This window comes from Kogia breviceps, chromosome 5, assembly GCF_026419965.1.
Source record: "Kogia breviceps isolate mKogBre1 chromosome 5, mKogBre1 haplotype 1, whole genome shotgun sequence".
NCBI lineage: Eukaryota > Metazoa > Chordata > Mammalia > Artiodactyla > Physeteridae > Kogia > Kogia breviceps.
The window spans coordinates 95,032,166-95,047,605 of NC_081314.1; the positions used below are offsets into that span (position 1 = coordinate 95,032,166).

Consider the following 15,440-nt stretch of genomic DNA (forward strand, 5'->3'; position numbering starts at 1 on the left):
TAAATACATCATGTCCAGTTTGTGTTTGTTTGTGGGTTTGTTTTTTTGCTATGATAAACAATGCTGCAATAAACAATCTTGAACATGCAACTTGGTAAAATTTTAAAAGCTATTTTAAAAGCTGAATTTACTATTTCAGCACTGAATTAAATGTACTCCAGAAGTTCATGGGTCTGTTAATACAGCAAACCCTGATAATGCTAGTTATCGCTTCTGCTAGATTTTACCAAAAGAATTCCAAAACACTCCTTAAAGTTGAGATGTGAGATGTTTTAGCCACATATGAGAAGTACAGTAACCAGTTCAAGGCTGAAAAAAATATGAAGAGGACATTTTCTAGGAATAACTCAAGACATTTTGATGGGAGTTCCTTAAAACCAAACTTTTAACCATTACTGATCTGACTATATCTGCTAGCCAAGCAGCAACAGCCATTCTTCGTGGCGTTAAAGGAGTAAAGCAGGTGTTCTATGGCTCTAGCACTCTCAGTCTATTTCTCACATGTTAGATAGATGCAGGTAAACAAGAAGGGCTAGGGCCATCAGGTTAAACTCAAAGAAGAACAGGTTGAGGTTGTACCATTAGTTTATCAGCTGTGTGAAGAATAGGCGAAAATATACTGATTATTTCATTTTCTAATTTTCCATTAATTTTTTCCATTTTCTATTTGTTTAGGTTCTTGGCAAAGCCTCAAAATGAACATACCTAGGCAAGGGAGGCCAAAACACTATTTTCCCACAAGGAAAAAATACATAGTTTGCTTAAGTAAACTCCAGGACTGAGAGACAATGGTTGGAAAATCTTTGCAAAAGTTATCAGAAACCAAAGATATTTTCTGCCCCCAAGTATCAGGGTACTCACTGTCCATCTCAGCTCTTGCCATTTAGCAAAGATCATTGTTAGCATTATCTGGCAGTTTATACCAGGAAGCAAGAAACTTGCAATGCATACCCAATGCCCCATATTTATAAATCTGCCAATATAGGGAACATCCTTGCCAAAATTAGCATCTTGTCTGAAGCAGGTATTCGATTATCTTCAGATCTATTCAGTCACTATTCCTTGACTTACACAAGCAAATCTACAGAATATATACATTAATTTGTTACAAATATATGGAATGTATTGTACCTACAAATATATGCACAGGTTAGAATTTACCTGAAAAAAAAAATCCAAACATTAAACTACCCATCAGTTCAGGTTATTTACAGATAGCACTGCCAAAACCATGCTGTATAAAAATGTAGCTTGGACTGTTAGAAGGACCATATGTTACCCCTAAGCAAATTCTCCAAAAGTGGAATATTTTCAGTAATTTAAAAATTTTATGGAGCTTCCCTGGTGGTGCAGTGGTTGAGAGTCCGCCTGCCAATGCAGGGGACACAGGTTCGTGCCCTGGTTGGGAAGATCCCACGTGCCGCGGAGCAGCTAGGCCCCTGAGCCATGGCCGCTGAGCCTGCGCGTCCGGAGCCTGTGCTCAGCAATGTGAGAGGCCCGCGTACCACACACACACACAAAAAATTATGTTGTCATAACAGTTGTTAGACAATAATGGGAAAAAAAGGAAACAAGACAGAATGTAAAGACATGACACATGGAGATGATAATCAAGAATGGAATGGAGAATACAATATGTACTTGACCCTCCACCCAAATCCAACTTGATTCTCTGTCAAGGTTAAAGATTTTGGAGAAGTCCCCAATTTTTTGGATCACATACTTCTAAAGCAGTAAATTCTGAAGATAAATTAATACACTGAAAATATATGAATAGCAATTCATTTATACTACTCATGCTATTGTAGCTACTACTATAAAATTTAAAAGAATGAGATTAAAATAAGCAAAAAGAAAAGTTCTAATATTTGTTCCCACACCCGAATAGTCAGTTTCACATATCTCAGGTGTGCATATTCTACTTTGTGGACAGCCCTGTCTCAGAAAATGACTTCACATTTTAATTCAGGAAACAGATATATACCCATTTCATGAACTTGATAATATCTATTTCCTAAAAGACTAGAAATTTTAAAATGAGATATGCAAAGGGCCCTGCTCTGCACAGAGGAGGCTTTCAACAAATACTAGTTATAGTTAAAAATGATTACCATACCTTAACTTAAAATAAAAGTATGTCATTTTCATCTTTACTTATCTGTAAAATTAGATTCAGAAACAATGTATAGTACCTTTTTTTTAAAAAAAGGAAAACTTCTGATTTGGGGATATGAATTAGATGTGAAAATGTGGGATAAAACATTTACCCAAATTGTCTAAACCTTGTATTCTAAATCTAGAGTTGAAGTCTGTGAAATGTACATTAAAAAAATCAGGAACTGTCTGAAAAGTAAGAAAGTTAATTTCATGGTTTGGCAAATTAGCTTAATCATAATACTTGATAGTTGGGAGAGAAAACAGGAAGAAGAATTACAAAGGGAGAATAATTTTGGTTTATTTAGGTTTTCTGGCTTTGTGATGAAGGTTAACATTTCTGAAAATTAAGAGTTGACATTAACTGTACAGACTGTTTCCTGGCTCTGTATAAAGGGTAAAATCAATTTAATATTAGTACAAATTTGAATTGTTTTAACCAAAGTGGGGACACAGTATCCAAATGACCCCATGCCTAGACCTCTGCCAATTTTCTACCACTGATTTCTGTGTGTTGAATCTTTGGAACCTGGGCCAATGAAATTTCCGTTCTGCTGTTTATGCCTATTGTATAACCTCTTAGTTTTAGATTTGGCCTCATGCCCTCACTAGCATGGAATTCCCAGAATCAGGAAAAAGTTTTTTTTTCTAAATCCCTTGCTACTTCCCCAGTGCCTAGTACCTGGAGTACTTTAAGCATGCAATATTAATTTAAAGAATGAAGCCACCCATCCTTCTGCATAGTTCAAGGCCTCTGAAGGCAGAAGTAAAGAGTGAACCTGTATGTAGATTAAGACTTGCTTCTTTATCCACCTAGAGTCTTCTTTTAGAAGTCAAAAGCAGCCCAGATGCTGCAGCTAAGATGGATCCCTACAGACAACCATGGGGTCAAGATAGGTCGCCTGTCCTCCGGCAACTACTTTTCAGTGTTTTTTGTTGGTTCTTCACATCTCTCCAATCTCTTAAATACTTAAGTACTTTGGGGTTCAGTCTTTTCTATCCTACTCAACCTATATCATTTAGTCTCCAGGCTTTAAATTTTTATCTCTGGCCTTGACCTCTCCCTTAACTACAAATAATATATTCAACAGCCCAATCAATAGCTCCCAATGTCTAGTAGACACGTTGTCATAACTGAAATTGAGCTCAAGATATCTCCCCTTCCCCACAAAACAGCTAAAGGAGAGAGCTACCCAGCCAAGTCATGCCTTGATCAGACTAACTGCACTCAACCCACAGACCAAGAGATAAATGTTCATGGTTTTAACCACTGAGTTTTGAGGTGATTTGTTGTGCAGTAAATACTGATCAATACTCCACCCTAACTAAAATTGCAATTCTCCACCCTGACTCTGGTATTTCCTATCCCCCTTCCCTGTTTTTTCCTATACTGCACTTATTACTAACGTTAATATATTTTACTTATATCTTTTCTTTTTTTGCTATATCTCCCATTAAAATAAAAGCTCTACTTCGGTAGACATTTTTGTCTATTTGATTCACTGCTATACCCCCAGAACCTAGAAATGTACATGCCACTCAAGCCAGCATTAAATATATGGTGAGTAAATGAATTAACAAGAGCTCTGTGTTCACAACTCTGATATAATTCCCTTAGTATAATATTCAGTATTCTACAAACTCTGCACATTCATCAAATATACAGTTCATGACACATACAGTTCATGATACATACAGTTCATGAATCATACGGTATGATTCATCTAATATGACTTAAACCCTGGTCATGAGACATTAAAAAATTCCATTTTACTATTTAGCATTGAAGATATGCTCTTTTTAAGTTTTTCCAGAAGAAATAAAGGAGCTTCCCAGCCCTTGAGTTGTAAGGTCCTAAGCAAATTTTGCTTAACTCCCTTAAATGTGTTTCCTGAACTATAAATTAGGAAAAATGCCTACATCAAATACAAAGGACAGGAATAAAAATGTACAAAGAAGAGGGATTTCATGCCACCCCTTGATGAAGGAATTGGATACTTAATATTTTGCCTTAATAAAATATTATGTGTTCCTACAGCATTCTATTTCTCTTGAAAAGCACTTATTCTGGTTTGCTACTTTCCCAACAGACTCTAAGATCTTTGAAAAATAACTAGCATTCAGTGAATATTTGATAAATGAATGAATATTAGCATTTTAAAAATATTTATCAGAATGATTAAAATAATTAAACTTTTTTTAACTACAATGCAGATGTTCACTTTAGCTACTGTCTTTTTAAATTTTTCTGGCATGAGTAAACTTTAATAAAAAATATAGTATGGAAATATACTAAGCCTTCAACTTTTAAAAAATTATAAAAAGAACAAATAAAAGAAAAATGTATTTATATGGATGAAATTTTTAAAGATAAAAGTAAAATTAGTGATTCTGAAGAAAAAAAATATTAATAAAACCAAAGTTCTTCTTGAAAAGTTGAATAAAATAGACAAACCCCTGGAAAGCCCCACTAAGAAAACAGATAATATTATAATGAAAATGTAAATTCAAATCTACAAAGAAGAGATTAAGCGAATTATTGTATACTGATGTAACTTTACATCAATAAATTTTCAAATTTAGAGAAACAGTTGGTATGCTAAAAATTTTTATTTCCAAATCTAACACAAGAAAAGATAGAAAAAATTATCAGATCAATAACCATATTACAAATTCAAATATTTTCTAAAGATCTACCACTAAATAAGCTATCAAGCTTGATTTTATAGGCCAGTTGTACATAATCTACAAGGATCAAATGATTCTATTTGATTCTCATTATTCTACAGCATAGAAAAAAAGATGGAAAATTTCCAATTCATTTTTCAAAAGTAACATACAATCCAAATTCCAAAAGAGAGAATAAAGAAAAATTATTTTAAATTCTCCTAAACGTAAATATAAAATCCTGAATAAAATATCTGCAGCATAGCAAATATAAGGTTTGCTACTACTTCTTGTGTGACCTTGGGCAAATTACTTCACCTTGCTCTCAGTTTTTTCCATCTGTAAAATGAAGATCGTAATAGTACCTAAAACATGACATTACAACGATTAAACAGCTAAGTTCTTAGAACAGTGCTTGGCACATGGCAAAAGCTCAATATGTGTTAGCTATTATTATCCTAAAAATAAAATCAATATAATCCACTGCATTATCATTTTAAAGGGAAAAATAAGATATATAAACATTTAATAATTTTTTTAGCAGACATTGCGGCAAATCTTTAAATAAAACTGGTATAAAGGGCAATCGCCAAAACATTTTAAAGAATATTTATCTCTTGCCAATAGCACAAATTATAGTAAGTGTTAAAATACTGGTCATTCCCATTCAATTAAGTAATAAGACTACGATGTTCAATATCATTATGATTATTCCATACTTTAAAGATTACACTAATGAAATAAAGTATGACAACAAATATTGGAAGGGATGAAATTATTTGCAGATGATATATACTTCGGAAATCTAAGAGAGGAAGCAAAACTGAATCAATAAGGAATTTTAGTCAGTAGGCTGGATAAAAGATATACCAAAATCAGTTTCTCTTTTAACAGTAGCAAAACAAATAAAAAATTTATAGGAGAAAAAGAGAACCCACTCACAGTAACAAAAATTATATAATACCCAGGAATAAATTTAATGAGAACGGTACAAGACTATATGATAAGCTATATTAAATTTCATTGAACATAAAATACAACTGAATACTTTATACTGACTACCTCAGCAGTTTCTATATCTTCTCTATCACCCAATCTGGAAACTTGGAATCCCTTCTAGTTTCATCCCTCTCCTCACTCTTCACATTTGAAATCATTCACTAAGTCCTGCCTATTTCACCTCATATATTTCTCAAATTTGTCATCTTTTTGCTATCTCCACTTCAATTATCTTGGCTATCCTTTGGAAAGATTCCAGTAAATTAAACATTCTCCCTACTTCTGGTCTTGTCCTCCTCAGAATCATAGCCTGTCTAGCTACCAGGGTAATCAATCTAAAACACAAACCTAACTAGATTAGGCCCCAGTTTAAAACCAGAGATCACCACTGAATTCAGGATGGAGTCCAAGCTCAAGGTTAATAAAGCCTTCAGTCACTTGGACCCAGCTTCATCTCATCCTCCTCCTTTCCCTGCTTTTTGGGTCTTAAAATATGGTTCTGTTTCTCATATTAGGATATGCAAGTATCTCCAACAAAAGATGCTTCTCCTTCTCACAGCTACCACAAGTGGTATATCCTACTAAATTTACATCAATTTTTGGTGAAGATTTTTTGAGAAAGACGTTATTTTACATTAAAATAAATATGGAAGAGATGAAAAATTTGTGACTGCTCAAGTTAAAACGCAAGATATCAAAGAAAGATGGCACAGCAAACAGCTTTGACCCTTTCCCTCAGGTCAAAATGGGGATAATCATTTGTCATTATTAGTGAAAAATCTGACACAGCCAAAATGCTATCACTGTATTTGCCAAGGAACTAAGATGTAACTAATACTTGCTGAGAACATAACTATGCCAGGCAACTGTTCTAAATTCTTCGTTGGTTAACTCATTTTATAATAACTTGACATGATTTTACCTCTACTACTCTCACACTTGCTTTCTACTCCAGCCATAGTGGGGTCCTTGCTGTTCCTTACACACATTCTCAGGCTCCCATTTCAAGGCCTTTGCCCTTGCTATTCTATCTAGAAATCGTTCCCCTTAGAGACCACAGGTCTTTTTCAACTCCTTGTAGTATTGATATTTCCTGCAACATTGTTTCCTCTATCCTGACCTCCCATTTCCCTTCCTTTTAACCATAACTCTAGAAGAATAATTCTCCATCTTTTTTCTCCATCTCGCTTTCTTTACTGTGCTTGTTATTTTTCTTTCCCCTGATAATTTCCCATTATCAGAAGGTAATGGTAGGATTTTTGTTCTATGCAAATAGGATTTCTACGTTATTCACTGAATCTAGTGCCTAGACCACTGCCTAGCACATTCTAGGCTCTAATTATTTACTGAAGGAGCAACTTTATGAAACAGATACTACTGTTAGTCAAATTTTACTTTATGAAGAGACTGATGCAGTGAGAATTTGCCTGTGATCCCACAGTAAAAGGTAGAGTTAGGATTTGTAAGCAGACAGCCTGGCTTCACTCTTTACCACAACTGCATGGTGCCTCTAATTTGTGTGGTGAATTCCATATGTACGATCTACTTAGTACATTTCCTTGATTAGACAGTTCCTTCCCAGCCGGTTCCCTGACTGGCAGATTTAGCGCAGTTTATACAGTCACTTGTTTACAGAATGAATAAATGCATAAATACATTAATTACCCAATGATGTACGCCTCAATTATTATTTTAAGCTTTCAGACTTAATTTTTAACTTTTTAATATAAAAATAATTCCTGCCTTTAAAAATACAGTAACGTAAAATAGACTTTCTTTGAATTGACAAAACATGATTTCTGACAAATGGTTTAATTAAAAGGACGTGTACCCTATTCTTAAAATTTTATCCAAACTGGCTTTTAAAGCTTCATTCAACATTAGCATACATTAAGCAAAAAGCTCCAGAACCAGCCTGACTCATTTCATTATATAGACATGCATAATATCATCTCTGATGAAAAACCGCGAACAGTGCCATTTCCTTAGACACCAAGATTTATAAAACAATCAACTACGCCAGATAAAAACAGCACCTTCACTTACAAAAACTGACGCTAATCAGAACACCCTCCGAAGCAACACTTGGCCCAGGAGTCACCTGGACCAGCTTTCTCAAATAAGTTTGACAACCACTATCGTAAGGGCATGACTAACTTGCCACCGAATCCGAATGGCCATAGGTTTACTGAGAAACAAACATTCCTGGGTAGAAGGGGTGGACAAATGAGCGGTTTTAAAAAGAGGCCCCTCCCAGGCCGCCTCAAAATCTAGAGCCCAAGATTCTCCTCCTCAGAGCTCCTCACCGTGTCTAGACTAGGGGGAAGCGACCATTTCTCAGGTAGAGGATGATGCACAAAGGAAAAACTGGCCATCCAGCGTGAAGGCCGAGGAAGCAAACGCAAACACAGCGCACAGATTAACAAAAACCCCCCGGCCGCCCCACCGGTCCACCGCCCCTTCACAGGTGGAGCCGCAATTGCACTTCTCGCGAGATGTCTCGTCTTCACGGGATCTCGAGCTGAAACCTCGCGGCTTTTCGGATCAGGGGTTCTGAAAGGGCATCGCCCAGCCCGCCTTACGGACTCACAAAGGGCCTCGATCCCCACCTCACTCTCCCTCCACCACCACGCCCTCCCCTCCTACCCTTCCTAGAAGGTTCCCTTCCCCAGGTTGCCCAGGGACTTCCGGAGCTCGACCGGAACCGGAAGCTTCTGGGAGCGAGTGGGTGGGGGCGGAAAATTTTTTGAAAAGCGCGGGGCAAGCTAGAGGATCGAGCTGGCGCGGTGGTGGTAACCCCGAAGCGGGACTGTGGCGGGTCCCGATGGACAACACCGCCTGCTTGAAGTCCTTGCTTCTGACCATTAGTCAGTATAAAGCAGTTAAGTCGGAAGCGAACGCCACCCAGCTTTTGCGGCACTTGGAGGTGAGGGCCTTCGGGGTGGCGGACGAGACGGACTTCCTCGTAGCCTTCGTTCACTATAGTGGTCTCAGCCTAGAAAACAAAGGACAGCTCGCTCCCTCCGCTTTTTGTATTGGTAAAGAAGGTTAATGTTTGTCAGCCTTGAATTCCCATCCTCCTCTATTCAGCCCCAAGCCCCTGCGCGTTCAGCTGACTGCAGCAACGGATGAGTTACTACTGATAGCCCTAGAAAGAAGGAGGTTGAGACAAACGGTTGGGGGATTTAGGCTGTATTTGGAGTTGGTAGAGGAAAGAGCCAGAGCTGTATCTTTTCCTTTGCTTCTTACGTTGGTTTTTCCATTGTAACAGCCTTCTCAAAATGTACAGCAATTCTCGGAGGTGGAGGTCATGGGGAGTAACGATTAAAACTTGATTTACCCCCGTCACTAGGCAGTTTAAAATCTGAACCTCTTCCTTACTGCTTTCATTTGAACTCATGTTGAACTCGGGCTTGAAAATTATTATTTAAACTTTCTCTGGATTAGGAAGCAATCTCCCTTACTAGTAATCACAGTTTTTCTTTACCAAAATTTATTGCTCAGTTTTTCAGTCCTAAAATGTAGAATTGTCGCTTTTTCTGTTAGTTCCCAGGGATTTGCATCTAGAGTGTACTTATCTTATGCTAAAAGTTACAATCACAGCTTTCTGTGGTCCTATTTGTTTTAGGCTCTTAAACGCCTGCTGTCATTTGTTATGCATTCAGGGAATTCCAACAAATAATGCCCTCAGTTTAATAGAAAGTAATTAAGCTCAATCAAAGCTTATTTTAATTCTCTGTCGCAGCTTCTGTTAACATAGAATTGAACATAATTTTTAAGTATATTATTTGTTTTATTAACCTTACGATAAAAGGCTAAATTACCAAAGGTTTGCAAAATACTACAGAGAAGGCAACAGTGAATGGCACAGCAACATCAGCCATTGTTGTGACTGTAGTGCACTAACTGTGAGTTTCCTCAAGCTTCACTGGTGCTCCTCTTCTTACCACTTCAGGAGCTTATCTCTTAACACTTTTCTTTTTTCATTCATTACCTCAACAAATCCCTACAAACCTAACAATGAAGGTGTTAGCTGTGAAATGCTAGGGCTTTGCTTCTCATTGAGGATAGAACAGTGCACTAGTGGACTCCAGAAGCAACAGAATAATCAGAGCTGTCAGTTTTATTTAAGAATCTGGAGTTAAGAAATTTAGATTCTAATCTGAAACATTACCTCTCTTTGAGAGTAAACAGTTGTGTTGTGAATCTGAACAGGGTGTTATCATGAATTGGAAGAGATTTCAAAGAAATTTGAGGCTTGGAGATTGGCTTCTTGGTATTGTGTTCCCAAAGTTTTCAAGAGGTTTACCAAAAATTCTTCTGCCATTTGAGAGATAACATACATACATTACATAAAGTTCATTAATCTTAAGTGAAGAACATGATAGTTTTTTTTTTAAACATAAGTGTACACTCAAGTAGCCACCACCTATCATATGAGACAGAACATTTCCAACACCCTATAAGTTTTTCAACCATCCCTAAAGTTTCAGAGAAGTGGATTAATATGTACGTTTGTGTCTGGCTTCTTCCTCTCAATATAATCTGTAAAATTTATTCATGTGGCCCATGTGCCAGTATTTCATTCTTTTTTATTGCTGTTTAGAATTCCATTGTACAGAAGTACCACAGTTTATATATATCCTGTTCATGAGCATCTGGGTTGTTTCCAGTTCTGGGTGGAATTATGAGTATATCTGTTATAAACATTTTTACACATTTTTTTGTGGATGTATGTATTCATTTCTCTTATATACCTCGTAGTGTAATTGTTGGGTCTCAGGGTAAGTTTATGTTCATTTCTGGTTGAAACACCAGTTTTCCACAAGTTATACTGATGTATCCTCCCACCAGCAATATGTGAATTTTGCTGTCATTCATCCGCACCACTCCTTGGTGCTCTCAGCTTTTTAAATTTTAACTCTTTTGGTTGACAGTATTAATGGTGAATGTTTTTCATGAGAGCAACCTCATGAGAGCAACATCTGAGGATACAAAGGGTGATAGATGGTTATCATGTGAACGATTATTCACTCTGCTATCCTGCTGCGCTTCTGTTGCATTGTTTTTGTCTTCTTGCAGAACGTTAACTTTGGATTTTTTTTATGATCAGCAGAGCTGAGCTGGTCTCATTCGTTTTTTTTTTTTTAATATAAATTTATTTATTTATTTATGGCTGTGTTGGGTCTTTGTTGTTGCATGCGGCTTGGGCTACTCTTCATTGCAGTGTGTGGGCTTCTCATTGCGGTGCCTTCTCTTGTTGCGGAGCACGGGCTCTAGGCACGCGGACTTCAGTAGTTGTGGCACGTGAGTGCAGTAGTTGTGGCTTGCGGGCTCTAGAGCGCAGGCTCAGTAGTTGTGGTGCACGGGCTTAGTTGCTTAGCGGCATGTGGGATCTTCCCAGACCAGGATTGAACCTGTGTCCCCTGCATTGGCAGGCGGATTCCCAACCACTGCACCACCAGGGAAGCCCTGATCTCATTCTTGATGGTGTTTCACAGCACTAATCTTATGTAATGATTATGGAGCAGGGACTCAGGAACCGTAAATTCCAGTTGTACCTCTGTCTATTATGTGTGCCTCAGTTTACTCATCTGTAAAACAATTAGTACAGGTTTATTATGAAGCTGAAAGGAATTAACATACCTAATATACCTAGGACAATAGCTAGGCCAGAGTAAGTGCTAGAGTATTAGTTATTACTGAAATAAGTCCTATTTGCATTAAAACATTCAGTGTGTATGAGTAAAGAGGAAAATATGTGAAGTTTTTTAAAATTTTACCTTATAATAAATAATTATTATATCTTAGAATACTTATGTTGTTGAAATACAGGTCCAGTCTGTAGGGAAATCAGAAGATGTCTTAATATTTTAGAGGGCTAACTGTATAAGCAGGCAAAAGGGCAATGCTCAGAAGGTTCCTTACCTCAAAATATTTACTATCAGTATCTAATTTCACTGTTGGACCTGTTTTTTCAGTCTGATAGACTTTTACTTTAATGTTAAAATACATACTCTGTGGGAACAGATATTCTGAAGATCTCTTATCAGCAAAGCTTTACAAGAAAAACTGACATCTGGGCGAGGGTATAAAAGGGATATAGAAAAGAAAGATAGAGGGATGCTAAAACAATTCTGATTATAGTCTTTTTTAAAAATAGTCTTTTAAGAATAAAAACGTTTAGAACAGATTTAATGTAATCCTAAACTAAATTATTGTTTTTTTATCTTTATAGAAAAGATTTGCTTAATAATGAATAATATTCATAAAGCATTTTGAAAGTAAGTGGCTGTCTGACAACTGTTCCCAGCCCTCATCCCAGCTTACCCTTTCGGGAGGTGGTGCTACTAGGCGGTACGTTTATAGTGTTATGAGAGAAGTAAATAGTGAAGTAACAAATAATAAAATTTTTAAATTCCTGACCTGCCTACTCAAAAAAATTGTTTTTAACTTCCTTCTTTGTGATCTCTAACTTCTGGGCTTAGGTACTGTCTGGTAGGGAGCAGAAGGAATAATCACATAGTTAATCCCGTGAATAAGCCTTTGGATTTAGCTGCTTTCCACTTTCCATTTGCCTCCCTCCAAGAAGATGGAATTCATTTATTCGGTAAATATATTGGTAGTAGAATGTTGATTTGTAGTCTATGCCTTCATGGAGTGATCAATGTAGTGGCGAGGATAAATATTGCTAAGTTGGCAAAAGCTTGCTGACTTAGCAAATAAAAGTGTAATGTACTATAGGATAGTACAACAGGCAAACCTAACCTGGTTAGTGGGAGAGGATTAGAGAAAGCTTAGTGGAGGAAACAAAATTGAGACTGGTATGATTACATTAGTTAGTGAGTGAAGGGATAGGTGATCTTCCATGCAGAGGGAACAACATGTATGAATTTTCTAAATTGGGAAAGAGTATGGCAATGGCACTTTGGAAGAACTGGATTTTTATTTGAAATGTAGAAGTGAAAATTGCCAATTCTTAACTAACACATTTTTTCTTTTTTTAATATTTTCTTTTTTAAAAAATTATTTTGTGTCCCTCATGACTTTTAAAGAGGGCTCTTTTTTGGTTTGTTTTGTTAATTTATTTTTGGCTGTGTTGGGTCTTTGTTGCTGCACACGGGCTTTCTCTAGTTGGGGTCAGCGGGGGCTACTCTTGGTTGCAGTGTGCAGGCTTCTTATTGCGGTGGCTTCTCTTGTTGCGGAGCATGGGCTCTAGGTGCACAGGCTTCGGTAGTTGTGGCACATGGGCTCAGTAGTTGTGGCTCGCGGGCTCTAGAGTGCAGGCTCAGTAGTTGTGGCACACGGGCTTAGTTGCTTCGCAGCATGCATGCGGGGTCTTGCCCGACCAGGGCTCGAACCTGTGTCCCCTGCCTTGGCAGGCGGATTCTTAACCGCTGCGCCACCAGGGAAGCCCTAACTAACACATTTTAATAACTCGTTTCTAGGTAATTTCTGGACAGAAGCTCACCCGATTGTTTACATCAAATCAGATACTACCAAGTGAATGCTTAAGTTGCCTTGTAGAGCTACTTGAAGACCCAAACATAAGTGCTTCACTGATCTTAAGTATCATCAGTTTGCTATCTCAACTAGGTAACGTATTAGTTTCTCTTTTTTATTTTTTAGAAGATGTATGAATTTAGTATTTTTTTAAAGGGCAGATTTAGTTATAGAATCTTTTGGAGAATGATTCATATTCAAAAGATTTCTTCATTGCAGGACCTCTCAGAACTATTTTGTATTGTGGATCTCTTGAAAAGGGAAAATTATATGCATCCTTTCTTAAGATTATTGGAACAAAGAATCTGAAGCATATCAAGGGTTCAGTGGTCTACGGAAAAGAATGTACTTTGGGAAATGCGGGTCTGTTTTTGAATTTGAAAAAAAATGCATGTACATAATATCAATGTGAACTACAGCACTCTGGAAAGCCATAGCTAGTGATCAAAACATCATCCTTTTTTGATAGACTACACTGAACTTAGAGCTAAGGCTAAAAATGCAAGTGTTACTTTTTCTATTTTTCCCTACCTTACCTTTAATTTTAAAATTTTCATTAAGTGGTTACTTTTTTCTTGATTTCTGTTTGGGGGTGGAGGGGAGATATTTCTCTGTGTGACTATAAAATTAATACATGCTTATAAAAAAAAACCCAGTGATACAGAAGTGGTAACATAGAGCAGCATGTCCAGTAGATGATGAAAATGTTCTATATCTGTGTTGTCCAATATAATAGCAACCATGGTTAAATTTCTGAATTGGAAGGTATTTGTAAACAAAATAGCCATATCGTATTTGATATTTTTATATAATGGTAAATTTAATGTGAAATAAATTTTAAATTATTATTTATAAAAATGATCTATCTTGTGTCATTTTATTTTAACTTACAGCTGTAGACAATGAAACCAGAGACTGTCTTCAGAATACGTACAGCCTGAATAGTGTGCTGGCAGGAGTGGTTTGTCGGAGCAGTACTTGCCACAATGATTCAGTGTTTTTGCAGGTATGCACACCCACACAGTACTTTTCACTTAATGCTCATTCTTCCTTCCTTATTTTCAGATCAAAATTGATATTATCTATTATAAACTGCTGGCTTACAGTGTACTGTATGCTGGTATAATACCGCATGATTAGGCACAGTTCTTACCATTAAAAAATTTAAAAGCTGGTTGGTCACACATGTACTACTATTTAAGAGTTTCTAAAGAAGAGAATTTTATTCACATCTAGGACTATAATTTAAGAAAAATCCAGATTATGACTATTTTGACAGGCTTATAAATACAGATGTCAGCATTTTGAGATGCAAGCTATTTATATTAAAATTGTAATTTGAGTTGGCACCTAGTCTCAATCTATTGAGGAAACATTCTACAAAAACTGAAGCTACAGATTTGTTATGATTTAGCATAGACTCAAAGCTCTTATACCCATAATATTTCTCAACCTAATATGCCATCAGTTGTAAGAAAGAAAAACATTGCAAGTTAAACTGACATGCAATTTTAAAGATAGTAAAGTAAGAAAAGTATCTATCTTAGAATTGATAGAATATGTGTTTCAACTTGCATATAAGTTTAAGATGATTAAATGAGCCAGGTTGATGACAAGATGCTATTTGAGATAGAATATATTGATATGTGTGAATCAGGAGATGAACTCTAAGGTCTCATTACTTGTGTGTGTTTAAGATCTCATCACTTGTGTGTGAAGATAGAACCTTTTTAAGATATGGAAAAGTTCTTGCTCTAAATGCCTCCTAAAATGATTACATGTTCAGAATATGCACAGGAGTTCATTCTTGTGAGCACACAAATGTGTTTTTATATGTTTATATTCACGCTATTTTCTTATTCTCAGTGCATTCAGCTTCTGCAGAGGTTAACATATAACATCAAAATTTTGCATTGTGGTGCTAATATAGATGAATTAATTACATTCCTGATTGATCATATGTGAGTATGCAACCAAACATGTAACCAAATAATCTGCTGGTTTAACTAAAACCGTGTAAAAGTTCTATTTTTCTTAAATAAGTTTTTCCAACTTTTTAAACTGAGTGAGGCTGATTCTTGTTTATTCCTCTTAGATGATTTCAAGGATCAAATGGT

The 15,440-nt window shown here is 36.5% G+C and overlaps 2 protein-coding genes across 10 annotated transcripts in view; one reads left to right on the forward strand and one right to left on the reverse strand.

Moving 5' to 3' along the window:
• DZIP3 (DAZ interacting zinc finger protein 3) overlaps nucleotides 1–8,514 on the reverse strand; it is a 121,263-nt gene extending 112,749 nt beyond the window's left edge. For 4 of the 8 annotated variants that reach the window (XR_009335733.2, XM_059063625.2, XM_059063620.2 and 1 more), the window contains exon 1: nucleotides 8,127–8,509. The gene's annotated coding sequence lies outside the window, so the exon portion shown is untranslated. Of the gene's footprint in view, nucleotides 1–8,126 lie in introns of all 8 variants that reach the window. The other 4 variants (XM_067034695.1, XM_067034698.1, XM_067034697.1 and 1 more) reach the window with 4 other exon arrangements.
• Nucleotides 8,485–15,440, forward strand: part of CIP2A (cellular inhibitor of PP2A) — a 31,146-nt gene continuing 24,190 nt past the window's right edge. Inside the window, exons 1-4 of one of the 2 annotated variants that reach the window (XM_059063627.2) lie at nucleotides 8,485–8,746; nucleotides 13,269–13,416; nucleotides 14,217–14,329; nucleotides 15,190–15,284. In XM_059063627.2, coding sequence (XP_058919610.1) covers nucleotides 8,645–8,746; nucleotides 13,269–13,416; nucleotides 14,217–14,329; nucleotides 15,190–15,284 — 458 coding nt within the window. In that variant the 5' untranslated portion in view covers nucleotides 8,485–8,644. Of the gene's footprint in view, nucleotides 8,747–13,268; nucleotides 13,417–14,216; nucleotides 14,330–15,189; nucleotides 15,285–15,440 lie in introns of those variants that run through there. The other variant, XM_067034700.1, reaches the window with a different exon arrangement.